Source organism: Onychostoma macrolepis, chromosome 04 (genome assembly GCF_012432095.1).
Source record: "Onychostoma macrolepis isolate SWU-2019 chromosome 04, ASM1243209v1, whole genome shotgun sequence".
NCBI lineage: Eukaryota > Metazoa > Chordata > Actinopteri > Cypriniformes > Cyprinidae > Onychostoma > Onychostoma macrolepis.
The window spans coordinates 4,039,342-4,055,109 of record NC_081158.1 but is presented as its reverse complement, the minus strand read 5'-3'; the positions used below and the strand labels follow the sequence as shown (position 1 = coordinate 4,055,109).

At 41.5% G+C, this 15,768-nt stretch overlaps 1 protein-coding gene across 5 annotated transcripts in view; it reads right to left on the bottom strand.

The window, feature by feature from the left end:
• Positions 1–12,262: 12,262 nt before the first annotated feature.
• The window catches only part of LOC131538362 (ubiquitin carboxyl-terminal hydrolase 15-like), a 32,344-nt gene continuing 28,838 nt past the window's right edge, over positions 12,263–15,768 (bottom strand). For 4 of the 5 annotated variants that reach the window (XM_058772196.1, XM_058772197.1, XM_058772198.1 and 1 more), the window contains 2 exons: positions 14,945–15,033; positions 12,263–14,260 (listed from right to left, as the gene is read on the bottom strand). In XM_058772196.1, the coding sequence (XP_058628179.1) occupies positions 14,051–14,260; positions 14,945–15,033 (299 nt within the window). In that variant the 3' untranslated portion in view covers positions 12,263–14,050. Of the gene's footprint in view, positions 14,261–14,944; positions 15,132–15,768 lie in introns of those variants that run through there. The other variant, XM_058772199.1, reaches the window with a different exon arrangement.

Here is a 15,768-nt window from a genome sequence, read left to right as displayed (position 1 = left end):
CATCTAGCTAATATTTCTAATCTTTCTATCTATCCTAGCAACATACTAACCATGCTAACGACATGCTAGTAACATGCTAATCATGCTAGCAACATGCTAGTAACATGCTAATCATGCTAGCAACATGCTAGTAACATGCTAATCATGTTAGAAACATCCTAGCGACATGCTAGTCACTTGCTAGTCATGCTAGCAAGATGCTAGTCACTTGCTAATCATGCTAGCAACATGCTAATCATGTTAGAAACATCCTAGCGACATGCTAGTCACTTGCTAGTCATGCTAGCAAGATGCTAGTCACTTGCTAATCATGCTGGCAACATGCTAATCATGTTAGAAACATCCTGGCGACATGCTAGTCACTTGTTAGTCATGCTGCAAGATGCTAGTCACTTGCTAATCATGCTAGCAACATGCTAATCATGTTAGAAACATCCTAGCGACATGCTAGTCACTTCCTAGTCATGCTAGAAGATGCTAGTCATGCTAGCAAGATGCTAGTAGCATGCTAATCATGTTAGAAACATCCTGGCGACATGCTAGTCACTTGTTAGTCATGCCAAGAAGATGCTAGTAACATGCTAATCATGTTAGAAACATGCTAGCGACATGCTAGTCGCTTGATAGTCATGTTAGAAACATGTTAGTAGCATGCTAATCATGTTAGAAACATGTTAGCGACATGTTAGTCACTTGTTAGTCATGCCAAGAAGATGCTAGTCACTTGCTAATCATGCTAAGAACATGCTAGTAACATGCTAATCATGTTAGAAACATGCTGGCGACATGCTAGTCACTTGCCAGTCATGCTAGCAAGATGCTAGTCACTTGCTAATCATGCTAGCAACATGCTAGCGACATGCTAGTCACTTGCTAGTCATGCTAGCAACATGTTAGTAGCATGCTAATCATGTTAGAAACATGCTACGACATGCTAGTCACTTGCTAATCATGCTAAGAACATGCTAGTAACATGCTAATCATGTTAGAAACATCCTAGCGACATGCTAGTCACCTGCTAGTCATGCTAGCAAGATGCTAGTCATGCTAGCAACATGCTAATCATGTTAGAAACATGCTAGCAACATGTTAGTAACATGCTAATCATGCTAGCAACATGTTAGTAGCATGCTAATCATGTTAGAAACATGCTAGCGACATGCTAGTCACTTCCTAGTCATGCCAAGAAGATGCTAGTCACTTGTTAATCATGCTAGCAACATGCTAGTAACATGCTAATCATGTTAGAAACATGCTAGCGACATGCTAGTCACTTGTTAGTCATGCTAGCAAGATGCTAGTCACTTGCTAATCATGCTAGCAAAATGCTAGTAACATGCTAATCATGTTAGAAACATGCTAGTCACTTGTTAGTCATGTTAGCAAGATGCTAGTCACTTGCTAATCATGCTAGCAACATGCTAATCATGTTAGAAACATGCTGGTGACATGCTAGTCACTTGCTAATCATGCTAGAAACATGCTAGCAACATGCTAGTCACTTGCTAATCATGCTAGTAACATGCTAATCATGCTATCAACCTTTTTCTGGTTTTTACCTTTTAAAAACCAGTAAATGAATACTTAACTAGCCTATTTCAAACTGAAAACCTTTAAACTTCAAGCTTTCACAACTGCTTTAAACATTCAGGCTAGGCTTTCTCAAGCCAACCTAAAGTTTGTCTCGACGAACTTTTTAATCTAGTTAATAATTGTTCTTATTATTATCAGTGCTGAAAACTTTTTTTTTTTTGTGGAAACTGTGATACTTATTTGATGAATACAAAGTTAAAGAACAGCATTTATTTGAAATATAAATAATTTGTGATAAGTATAAATCTCTTACTGTCACTTAAATAAATTTAATGCAACCTTGTTGAATAAAAGTATTAATTCATATATTTTTAATCTTACCCCACACTGAATGGTAATGTATCACATTTTCCACAAAAATATTATGCAGCACAACTGTTTTCAACATTGATAATAATCAGAAATGTTTGTTGAGCAGTAAATCAGCATATTAGAATGATTTCTGAAGATCATGTGACACTGAAGACTGCAGTAATGATGCTGAAAATACAGCTGCACATCACAGAAATAAATTACAGTTTAACAGATATTCACATAGAAAACAGCTGTTTTAAATTGTGACATTATATATTTCACAATATTACTGTTTACTCTATTTTCATTATTAAGAATTTGTATACTGTTTTCCACAATTGGAGCTCTGTTCAGTAAAATGACAGGAGATGTCAAGCTCCTGCAAAAGGACAGATATAAGACCAATACAGTCCACATTCTGCACATACAAGTTTTCAGACCAAAGCAGAACATTATTATATGGACTAGTAAAGTATGCTAGTCATTCATTAATGTCAATTTCAATTAAAAAACAATTGAAAGCATTTAAACATCTGTATTATGTTATATTGTTATGTTAGTGGTGTTAAAAATGTCTCTGGTCATAATGAGCTGGTGGGTTTATGGCGTGGTGGGCCGCTCTGTGAAAGCCCAGGGCTTTTTATCCTCAGTCCGCCCCTGATCGCTAGTATCTCCTGGTGCTCGGTCCATGGCTGCCAGCAGGTAAAGGCTTCACTTCTGTAGTCTGTTAATTGTTACTCATGCCAACACATTCGTTTGCTGCTTCATTTTGATTTTATGGAATGTCAGGAACTAGAGGGGTGCAATATTTATCATCTGATAATATCATAATTGTTGTTTTAACAAGGTGCGAGCTGACATTGAGTATGTCACTCATTTTGCAAAAAACAAACAAAAACACGTCTTGAGAGTCGCTGCATGACGAAGCAGTGTTTTGTTCCTGAATTAATCTGTTTTTGAACAAATCAAGTGAACCAATGATTTAGGCCAAAGTACGAGCACAAAAACACACTCATGCTGTTCGGGGTCCTGGAGACCCTGCTTAAAATGGACAAAATTCATCCTCAAAATCAGAAACAACGCAGAACACACATACACAGAAATGAAGTTGCACACTTTAAAACATCCACAATGCCAAATGATCATGCTTACACACACACACACACACACACACACACACACTATAAAAACCGCTCTCTAATAATTTGTCAAATAAAATAATCCAAAATGCAGAACCACTACAAAAATAAATGAGTGACACTGACACAACAACAGTGTGTGTGTGTGTGTGTGCAGAGAGAGAGAGAGAGAATACAAGTTAGCACAGACACACAGTTCAAATACAGAGTTTGAGGCAGATGACCTTTTCTGCTATCGGAGTATTTAGTCTGGTTCTGCACATTTGTAATGAAAACAAAGTCATGACTCGTGTATAACTGCACCTTACACAGAGCACAGAGCTCATTCTGTTAAACATCAGTCTTCAGGAGACTAATACTTTCACTTGTAGACCCTGTATAGATACAGACCCTGGATTGTATTTAGACTCCGGTGATGGTGAAGATGTGGCAGACGCTGAAGCAGAGGACTTACTGAAGACCACCTACAGCAGGACCAAGATCACAACGAAACTGATGACAATTCAGAAGAAGAGGATGCTGATGAGGAGCCCAACATTTACCTCTCTACAAATGGAAGCATTCGCTGGACATCATCTCCACCCCCTCATGCAAAACATTCAAAGACAGCACTGCAGACGACCCCGGAAATAACCAGGTATGAATTTTATTATGCTGAAGACATCAAATCTTTGGGCTATTTTTTACTGAGGAAATGTCAAGAGACTGTGCTTGAAATGACGACTGTGGAGGGGAGACCAGTTTTTGCTGATGAGTGGGCAGATCTGGATTTGGCAGACATTCAGGCTTATATTGGTCTTGTTGTTCTTTCCGGGATAAACCGCTCCAACAGTGAGGCCATGGCAAGTTTATGGCATCCAGACTCCGGAAGGGCAGTCGTGTCTTTGGAGACCTTCAAGAAAATTTTAAGGGTCCTTAGGTTTGATGACAAGCAGACAAGAATTGTTCAACGTGCAAACGACAAATTAGCAGCGATCCGGCTTGTGAGGAACAAATAGGATGAACGTCTGCCGATGATGTCCACTCCTGGCCCTGATGTCACGGCTGATGAGAGCCTGGAGCCGTTCGGAGGACGCTGTCCATTCAAACAGTACATACCCAGTAAGCCAGCGAAATACGGCATCAAAATCTGGGCAGCATGCGACACAAGAACAAGCTATGCCTGGCAAATGCAAGTTTACACCGGCAAGTCTGTGAGTGGACAGCAAGAAAAGAACCAGGAGATGAGAGAAAAAAGTCCTGAAAAAAGCAAAAGGATGTCTAGAGGTGGAAATGAAGCTTCCGCATCTCACACAGAAGCAACCCCCAGTAAGAGGATGAATGAATGAATGAATGAGGCATTTATACAGCGCTTTACTGTGTATCGCTGTACACCCATAACACTTAACAGTCATGTGGGGGGGGTTTCTCCTCAACCACCACCACCAGTGTGCAGCATCCACCTGGAGGACAGGAGGAGAGGAGAGGAGAGGATGAGAGGAGGAGAGGAGAGGAGGAGAGGAGAGGAGAGGATGAGAGGAGAGGATGAGAGGAGGAGAGGAGAGGAGGAGAGGAGAGGAGGAGAGGAGAGGAGAGGATGAGAGGAGAGGAGGAGAGGAGAGAGAGGAGGATGAGAGGAGGAGAGGAGAGGAGGAGGATGAGAGGAGGAGAGGATGAGAGGAGGAGGAGAGGAGAGGAGAGGAGGAGAGAGAGGAGGATGAGAGGAGGAGAGGAGAGGAGAGGATGAGAGGAGAGGATGAGAGGAGGAGAGGAGGAGGAGGAGAGGAGAGGAGGAGAGGAGAGAGGAGAGGAGAGGAGAGGAGGAGGAGGAGGAGAGGAGGAGAGGATGAGAGGAGAGAGAGGAGGAGGAGAGGAGGAGGAGAGGATGAGAGGAGGAGAGAGGAGAGGAGGAGAGGAGAGGATGAGAGGAGAGGAGAGAGAGGAGGAGAGGATGAGGAGAGGAGAGGAGGAGGAGAGAGAGGAGAGAGGAGGAGAGGAGGAGAGGAGAGGAGGAGAGGAGAGGAGAGGATGAGAGGATGAGAGGAGAGGAGGAGAGAGGAGGAGGAGAGGAGAGGAGAGGAGGAGAGGAGAGGAGAGGAGAGGAGGAGAGGAGGAGAGGAGAGGAGAGGAGAGGAGGAGAGGATGAGAGGAGAGGAGGAGAGGAGAGGAGGAGAGGAGAGGAGAGGAGAGGAGAGGAGGAGAGGAGAGGAGAGGAGGAGGAGGAGAGGAGAGGAGGAGAGGAGGAGGAGAGGAGAGGATGAGGAGGAGAGGAGAGGAGGAGAGAGAGGAGAGGAGGAGAGAGGAGGAGAGGAGAGGAGAGGAGAGAGGAGAGGATGAGAGGAGAGAGGAGAGGAGGAGAGGAGGAGGAGAGGAGAGGAGGAGAGGAGGGAGGAGAGGAGGAGGAGGAGAGGAGAGGAGAGGAGAGGAGAGGAGAGAGGAGAGGAGAGGAGAGGAGAGGAGAGGAGAGGAGAGGAGAGGAGGAGAGGAGAGGAGAGGAGGAGGAGGAGAGGAGAGGAGGAGAGGAGGAGGAGAGGAGAGGATGAGGAGGAGAGGAGAGGAGGAGAGAGAGGAGAGGAGGAGAGAGGAGGAGAGGAGAGGAGAGGAGAGAGGAGAGGATGAGAGGAGAGAGGAGAGGAGGAGAGGAGGAGGAGAGGAGAGGAGGAGAGGAGGGAGGAGAGGAGGAGGAGGAGAGGAGAGGAGAGGAGAGGAGAGGAGAGAGGAGAGGAGAGGAGAGGAGAGGAGAGGAGAGGAGAGGAGAGGAGGAGGAGAGGAGGAGAGGAGGAGAGGAGAGGAGGAGAGGAGAGGAGAGAGGAGGAGAGGAGAGGAGGAGGAGAGGAGAGGAGGAGGAGAGGAGAGGAGAGAGGAGGAGAGAGGAGAGGAGAGAGGAGAGAGGAGAGGAGAGGAGGAGGAGGAGAGGAGGAGAGGAGAGGATGAGAGGAGGAGGAGAGGATGAGAGGAGAGGAGGAGGAGGAGAGGAGAGGAGAGGATGAGATGCTACATCTGTTCCCGAGAACAGGATCAGAAAACCACATGCGCAGAACCTGCAACAACCCCGTCTGCAGAAGTGATCACCATGAAGATGACTGAAGATCACGACTGCATGAGATGAGACCACCAATCATCTATCGTTCCTAGGTGTTTGATTATTCCCTATTTACTGCTTTTTTACTCGTTTTTAATTTGTTACTGCTTATTTGCTCATTTGTTATTGCTGTTCAGTTCATTGCATTTTGATGTTTATGTTGAGTATTTGTACTCAATATGTAATATAAATGTTCATTTCTGTTAAATATTGTTCTGTTTATTTAGTAACTAAAGTGTAGATTAAATTAGTAGAATAAATGATATATATCAGGTTTCCTTAAAGTAGATCTAAATGTTTCCAGTATGTGTAAATGTTGTTCCTCTGTGTCTGTTCACGTGGATTTGAAGCCGTTTAATATCTTTGCATCACAAAAATCGCTCTGAGTTAGTATTTCAAAGGAAATCGATGACAATTAATAGTGCATTCATTCATTTATTTATGCAATGATTTTTAATGACTGCGTGTGTGCATTAGTTCCGGATTTGAGTTGAGCAGCAGTGATTTCTTCTGAAAGACTGTCGTATCACGTCTTCTGTGCTCTTGGTCCTGAAAAGTCCAGCAAGACCATTTCAGTGTCATTTAGACAGAGAGGTCTAGTTATCCACATGTACAAATCAGTTGATTTAATTGCTGATATTTGAATAAGTAAACATCTTTCAGTGTCTTGAGCATTTGTTGGAAACTTTTTTAGAGACGAGGAGACGTTGTGATGTCTTTCATACAGAAGTTACTCTTTATTGAGATCTCGCTGTGCGTCGCTGTAGTCATCCAAGTCTGACTAAAGCAGTGATACATTGTAGTTTAAATACATTTAGGGGGCAGTGCTTAGGAATGGAAGCAAAGCACCTGGGTGACGACCTTAAAGCATGCAAATGAAGTATTCAGGTATAGCAACCTGCCCCATTTAACCACTCCTAATCTAATCAGCCTAACTGCCCAAAGATTGGGGCCGGGGCATCAAGAGCCTCCGAGCTGAGAGTCTCCGAGCATGGCTCACTGGACCTACAATAAGAGAGCAGGAACCGGCAGAAACCTCGTGCTACAAACTCTGTTTAACAGAATCGTTCATCTGATGTCATCATCTTCACCATAAATGCTAAACACAATGTACCTGACTTTTTCAGATTATATACTGTTACATTGGAACCTAGATTTAACATTTTATAAATTTGTAATCCAACACATTTCAGTTATTTTTCTAACACTTTACTTGAAACGTTTATGTCTAATGTACATGTATTTTAATGCATTAATTAATGTAATCTGAGCAGTGGAGTCTGTGAACATGCATTTGTTTTCTGCTGTATGTACACAATACAATATATTATTTCAATTACAATATTTTTCATGTTTAACAATGTAAAATGGTCATTATTCATTACTGTGTGTGAGATCTTATCCATCATCTCAAAGATTTCTGTTATAAGAGAAATATTGACTTTTAAACCAGTTTTAATGTATATTTTGCAAGAACATATGATTTTGATATACTGTTTATTTTCCCACGTAAACACTATGTAAGTGATTTAATTTATTGTGAATTAATATATTTCGGGGTAATATGCTGTACCACTTCACAACATGGTTAGTTATATTAGTTAACTACATTAGTTTACTAGCAATGAAAAATACTTGTAAAGTTTTTTTTTTTTTTAATCAATGTTAATTGCCGCATTTACACACGTGGTCAGAATTATTGGCACCCTTGGTAAATATGATCAAAGGCGGCTGAAAATTAATCTGCATTGTTAATCCTTTTGATCTTTTATTTTAAAAATTCACAAAAATCTAACCTTTCATTGGATAATAAGAATTTAAAATGGAGGGAAATATCATTATGAAATAAATGTTTTTCTCTAATACACATTGGACACAATTAACGGCACCCTTTTATTCAATACTTTCTGAAACCTCCATTTGTCAGTTTAACAGCTCTAAATGTTCTCCTATAATGCCTGATGAGGTTAGAGACACCTGACGAGATCAGAGACCATTCCTTCATCCAGAATCACTCCAGACCCTTTAGATTCACAGCTTCTTCTCTTCAGGTCACTCATGTTCTACAGGGTTCAGGTCAGAGGACTGGATTGACCAGCAGAAGCTTGGTTTTTGTGTTGTTTTTGAGGTTTGTGTTTGGATTATTGTACGGTTGGAAGATCCAAACATGGCCCATTATAAGATTTCTAACAGAGTCAGTCACTTATTGATTTTTTATCTGTTGGTATTTGATAGAATCCATGATGCCATGCGTCTAAACAAGATGTCCAGGACCTCCAGCAGAAATATAGGCCCACAACATCAAAAATACAGCAGTATATTTCATTGTACACATGGGGTACTTTTTAAACCCATCTTGAGTGTTTGCTGCTAAAAAGCTCATGTTTTAGTTTGATCTGAGCATAGAAGCCAGTCCCATCTGAAGCTCCAGTCGTGTCTGATAACTGAATATGCTGGAGTGTGTTTTTGGATGAGCGAGGAGCATTCTTCTTGAAACCCTCCCAAACAACACGTGCTGATGTAGCTGCTGTTTGACAAGGTTTTCTGACCCCGAGACTCAACTATTTTCTGCAGTTCTCCAGCTGTGGTCCTCGGAGAGTCTTTAGCCGCTCAAACTCTCCTCCTCACCGTGCATCAGGACGATATAGACACACGTCCTCTTCCAGGCAGTTTCATAACATTTTATGTTGATTGGAAATTCTTAATTATTGCCCTGATGGTGGAAACGGGGATTTTCACTGCTTAACGCCACTTCACTAATTTGTGAAGCTCAATTATCTTTTGCTGCACATCAGAAATATATTCATTCATTGTGATGATGATTAAGGGAATCTGGGCTTTGTTTTCCCTCCTATTTATATTCCTGTGAAATAGGAAGCCATGGCTGGATAATTTCATGTTCATACACTGTAAAAAATGTACATTTTGAAAGATTGTGGAAACTGACAAATAAATATTGAATCAACAAATTGCTTCCCAATAATTGTCCCCAATCAAAAAAAAAAGCACTGTAGTAATTTTAGCTGAAGGTCTGAAGTTAAAATTAAAAATATACATTCACCGAACATATTAAATTGTGCTCAGCCATTCTATCAAGCAGAAGTGAAAAATCTGTGTTGGCCGAACAAGCTTTGCAGCAAAAACGCATGTACGCATGCACCCGAGAGAAACAGTTGCTGTAGTGAATTCAAATTCCTGAAGATTAGACTAGTGCGCGTGTGCATTTACAGTGCGCTTTTTTCACTGCATTATTCAGTCTTTAAAATGCATTTAGAATTATCACATATGATATGGGGCAGAAAATGCATTTATGTCATTTCATAATCAGTATCACGCGAAGAATGCCATTTTCCCTCCAAAAAGCAGCATGATTACAAATGTGATATTGACGTTATACAACAGTTCAATAAACAAGAAGTTAATATTAGAGGGGTCATATGATGTGATTTCAAGTTTTCTTTCTCTTTGGAGTGTTACAAGCTGATTGTGCAGAGATAAGATCCCTGAAGTTGCAAAGACTAAAGTCTCAAAACCAAAGAGATGTTCTTTATAAAAGTTAAGACTCGTCCACACCTTCCTAAAACGGCTCATTCAAACACGCCCATGTCTACGTCACGATGTGGGAATATTTGCGTAATGCCGTCCAAATGTGCACGCGAGGAGAGAAGGTGTGGCTTCAGCAACCGCAGTAGTGTTGATGCAGCCGTGTCAGGGAGACGCTGTGTGCTTCTATGTGAAAGCAAAAGCACTTTATTTGGTCTTCCGGAAGTAGATGCAATTAGGAATCATTGTTAAGATTTGTTTACAACACAACAGCACGACCCAGATGTTATCACAACGCATTTTATGGACGACAGTTTCGTGAACCTAGGAGAGGAGTCCTAGACTTAGCTCTGACAATCTGGTGCTTCTGAATCAGCGACTGTAAGTATGTTTTGTTATTAGTTTAAGTATTTGCTATTGACTGTTCAAATGCAGAGTTTTGCGCGTCGTGTGTGTGAGAGAGACAGGGTCACATCACAGCACATCAGCTATCTTAATCGCAGCTTGTTTGTGTGTGTGTGTGTGTGTGTGTGTGTGTGTGTGTGTGTGTGAGAGAGAGAGAGAGAGAGTCACATCACAGCGGAAACTGTGTGCAAACACATACGAGCATCATCACCGAGTCTGTCACACGACTCTGTTCCCCTCTCGGGCTTCAACTGATAAAACTAACTTGAAAGCTGAAGATCGTGATTATGGAAAGGGGCGTTACATTTTTGACAAGTGCTTGCGGTGTTCGGCCAATCAAAATGCACTGGGTCATTTGGCCAATCAGAGCAGACTGCACTTGTCGGAAGGAGGGGAAAACAATAGAAAACAATGCGTTTGAGAGAGGCGGGGCATATAGGACCTTCAATAATGTACAGTATTTGAAAAATAATGTTTTTGAACATTAAAGCATGTCAACATATTCTGCCACAGCACTGTTTTGAGTCTCTGAGCAACATGCGGTTTCGTTTCGTAAAATGGTTTTACAAAGCTAAAAATACCCATAAAAGGTAAAAATCAATTTATACTTATTAGAAAAGATTCATTTCCATCACTGCTGTGAACTGACCACCACACAGAATATGAAGAATATCAAAAAATTTGAGTCAGCTGTCCACGGTAGTCCTTAAGATACCAGCACAATAACATGTAATGTTATATAGAATATCATGTAATTATCATTATTGATAAAATCCCAGAAAATATCAAGATATCATTTTTGTCAGTGTCATAACACCCCTCTCTCTCAGTTACCTAAAGTTACTATTTACTGAACTAAATTATTTTTATCTCACTTTATGATGAATATATGAAATGTATGGGACACGAGGAATATGTTTCTGCTATAACTGTTCTTTTGTTCCCATTAGTGTAAGCCACCATTGCTAGATCTGAGCTCACGAGGCACCATCTGTTGTAGAAAAGGAAACACTACTAATTTCACTGAGTATTTAACACTAGTTCTTATTGGACATATGTTTACTTCATTTTAGTGTAAAATACTATTAGCTCTTAGATGTCATTTGTGAGGAGCTGCTTTATTGAGAGCTGCCATGAGACACAGCTCGGTGTAATGTAGGCTGCTAATTCTAATGTAGACTTAGTATTGACATTGCTATTATATATATATATAGTTTTTTTTACAGAGTACAGAGCCATTGGAGACCCACACAACTGTAATGAAAATGGGAATCCTTGAAATAGTAAGCAGCAGCAGTCGCACTTCAAGGGCCCTGTTCGTGAAAGTGCCTAACTTAGGAGACTTTGTAAATGCACTTATTGTACTCTTTTGGATTATTGTATGCACTCATCCTGGAGTACAACGAGGATTTAAAGGGACAGTTTACCCAAAAATAAAAATTCTGTCATTAATTACTCACCCTCATGTAAGACCTTTGCTCATCTTTTTGATGAAACGATGGTTTTATTGATGTGGAACAACATGAGGGTAATTAACAGAGGTGACCAAGTCACAAGTCAGTCTCGAGTCTTTGCATTCAAGTCCCGAGTCAAGACAGACAAGTCCAAGCTGAGTTGCAAGTCTTAATACTGAGACAATAATTTGGGCAAAGAGCACTAATGACTTAATTACCACATCAAATTTACAGTAATTTATATCAGGATGTCAGGTAGGATATGTTCTACATAGGCTAGTTTAATTTCATGTGAGATGGGTGCCCTTAGCAAAACTACTCGAGTTCAATTTAGAGATTGTGCCAAAATACAAGCAGTGAATTTTTTTTTCATAGAAATAACAGCTGCAATACTTTGCATGTGTGCATAAGAAGAATATATGCTTCTAGGTGTTATATCTAAACCAATGAGCCATTATTTGGAACCTCAATGAGGAATTAAAAACGAGAGCAGAAACGCAGAAAGAACTGCTTTGAAACAACCAGAAGAAATAACTGCTTCCATACTTTACATGCGAGAGGAAACATGCAGACAAACTCATGAAGAAAATGATGTGCATCCTTCATAACTAAGAGTAACAAAGACAAAATGTTGTGCGTTAAATGTTAAGTTTATAATATGCGTAGTTGATCGCCAAATTTAGGGGCTATGAGCGCTATATACAGACTGATTTACAACACGTGAATTCAGTCCTTTATCCCCAAAGAAATAAAAGTGAAACGAGAGCCTGGTGAAGAGGGAGAACAGTTGAGTATATTTTATAGTTATATATACAATCCTCATTTTGTGAAAGAAACACTTCTTCAAATTATATTTTAAATGATCATTAGGCCTATTGCCGCTTTTTTCCCTTCAAATTATAGCTAAATTGTATTAATGCAGGTTTATTTTCAGAGCCTTCTTTGATCATATTTACCAAGGGTGCCAAGAATTCTGACCATGAGTGTATTACTAAAATCAAAGGTTGTAATATTTAATGGACTTGAGCTAATGAACTAACAGATGTATTTCTATTGAAGGGTTAGTTCACCCCAAAATGAAAATAATGTCATTAATTACTCGCCCTCATGTCGTTCCCGAGTTACGTCTTCCACCATTTTGGCGAGTACCAGAGAACGTGTTTGACGTACTCAGCGTTGTTTGCGTTCGGGGGGGAAGCGCGCATCAACGAAAGCTGCGTAATAAGCGTGGTGATACCCTCTAAAACAGCAGACGACGGAACTCGGGGGAGAAGAATGCTCGAGTAAATAGTTATTTTTGTTTTCTTTGCGCAAAAAAAAAAAAAAGTATTCTCATACCGTCGTAAAATGATGTCACATGGACTATTTTACTGATGTATTTACTGTGTTTCTGGACCTGGGAACATTTCAGCTGAGTTGCTGTCTGTGGACGGTCAGAGAGCTCTGCGATTTCATCACAAACATCTGAATTTGTGTTGAAGATGAACGAAGGTCTTACGGGTTTGAGGGCGAGTAATTAATGACAGAATTGTCATTTTGGGGTGAACTACCCCTTTAACTAACGTGATCAGATGATTAATTCTGTGTCAAAGGCGCTGCTGATTGCTAGTTAATGCAGTATCTCGTTCAGTACCGGGGCTGTACTGTAAACTGTTAGTGTGCAGCTAGATCGTTTCATGTTTGATCACTTTATCTTTCAAACACTTGGCAAAAGCTTTGTAAGATAATTATAATAATGGGTTAAATTAGAATGTTCTTTTTTTTTTAAAGATCTGAGTAACTCTGTGTTAATGCATTAACTCATGTTAAACAACGGGACCTCACTGTAAAGTGTTACCAAGATTTCTATCGCAATGAAAAGAAAAATAAGAGTAAAACAATAGTGTTTATAATAAAAACAATATGCATTGCATTTAATTAAAAACCAACCTTCTCAGCCCACCCCGTGATGAGGGATGCGGCTAGCGCTCGACGCACAGGAACCAACGCAACACCGGACTTTACTCAAATTTATTGAAGTCCGTATATAAATACACATGCACATTTCAAATGTAAACCAAAGTGAACTCAAGTGCAGCTAAAGGAAGTCCCCGAATCATGCAAGGACGTCAGTTCGATTTAAAAAACCCTCGGGCGATGGGGCGTCCCGCAGACGGATCCGGTCGCAGTCAGTCCACGCTCTGCCTTCCGTATAAATAAATAGATTTATCAAATGTGCACTCACAGAGTGAACTCTTATGTACAGGATTTATCAACCGCAGCGGTCAGCTCAGCGAGCGAGAACATCCATCAAACCCGCCTCCTCTTCACTCCTCTACGAGTGAGGTCTGCGCAGAGAAGGCAGCGGTCTGAGACCCCGTTAAGGCTGAGGTGAAGGACGCTAAACTAACGCAGTGGAAACCGAGCGGTCAGTAGTCCGGTCAGTGTGATGTACAAAACAAATCAAGCGCTGTAAAGTGTGGCGGCTCTCACTCTCGACTCATGCAGAAGCTCTGTCTGTCAGCGGGCGTCTGCGTACATTCGTGCCCGTCTGCGCAGGCCGTATGGCTTTGAGGCTCAGCTCAGTGGCTGCTCATGTTGACGTCTGGGCCGGGGCTGAGCTCTTCCTCCCGCTGGTTATCGTTCAGATCGTCCTCCTCCTCCTCGCTCTGAGCGGCGTCTGCGGCTGCGCTGGGCTCGTCCTGCGGCTGCGTCTCGCGGTCCAGAGAGAAGTAGCCCGTGCCCGCGACCGTGTCCTGCCGCTGGTAGAAGAGCACATACGCCGCCTTCGACTGGACCAACACACACACACACACACACACACACACGGGAGAACATCATTCACTCGAGTTAGTGCGTCACTGAGCTCTGAACCCAACAGCACTGCAACTGAATAACACATGATCCACATGCATATCCATTTAAAAAAAATAGCATTTCATCCCCCTTTAAAATAATAATCATCACAACACAGGCCTAGGGTGAGCATCTGCTGAGTCTACAGCTGTGCAGAGATCTCGCTAAGTTAGCTAGAAGGGTAAAGCCGAATCTGAGGAGATCACCGCGCGCGTCACACGCTTCAGTGTCTGTAGTAAACAAAACTGCGCCATTCATTCATGCAGAACATCCAGGATTCATATTTAAACAGTATTTTTGCAGCTTGTTATTCACAGACACTCAACTTTATTCAGCCCAGATTGGGCAAATTCTGTGATATTCCACGTTTTACAGTAAATTCAGTTTTTTTTGCAGAAATCATCGCCCCCCCCCCAAATAAGTTTTACTCAGGAAATACGGCTATTATTAAATGCATTATTAAAGCACCGGTCGGTAGTAAAAGGCGTAATCGTGCCGTTATTGAAAGCAGGGTATCGCGATACAGTGTTATTACGGGTACACCGTGACCCTAGCGTGAGCTTCTGACGGTCTCCTCTGAAGATCAGTTATGTTGTGATGTGAGAGCTGTGTGTCCTCACCACGATCTGCTCCTCGCTGGCCGGCGACACGCTGCTGTCATCGAAGTTGTACCACTTCTGATCCTCCTTGTTCTTGGAGTAGGCGGTATCTGAGAACCAAACCAGCTACGTTACACTCAACGGTCCATCGGTTCAGTGTATATCATCACATCCATGCTTAAACCTTTCACAGATCTTCAACCCATTTCTGTTAAATATCAATATAGAAATGAAAAACAATGGCATCAAATAATTTACTTGAAAAACACTTCAGAAAAAGCTAACAGCGCACGATAAACGCTAATGTCTGCAGCTGACGATGACATCTGTAGCTTATGATGATAAAAAGGAAGAGGAAGCAGCGCTGCTATGATCACAGATGTGGTAGTGTTATGGTGAAGGATGACATCACAGATATCGATGTGCAGAAATTGAATAATGTAATGTAAAATAAAACAGCAGTCTTCACCGTAAGAATTAAACTTGCTTTGTTTCTTATTAAAGCTACAAAAGTCGAGCAGTGAGTGCTTTTGTCCTCGTCTTCTGTTGTTTGATTAATATTAAGCACACAGTCAGCAGCAGGAATATTAGGCTGCTGTCACTTTAAGAGCTGCACGTATTGTGTGTATTTGACCGTTTAGGTGCTTAAAGATGACTTCACATGTCTGTGTTGTGTTCGGTTTCTGAGCGCATACAGAAATCCTACAAGCTCGCTTTTGCTTTCTCTGTGAATTGGTAAAGTGCTTATAATGACGTGTGTGTGTGTTAGAGATCAGCTCTGAATTCAGATGCGATGGAGCTTCATCAGGTGACGGACCGGTTCTCATCACGTCTGGCTCTGCTAT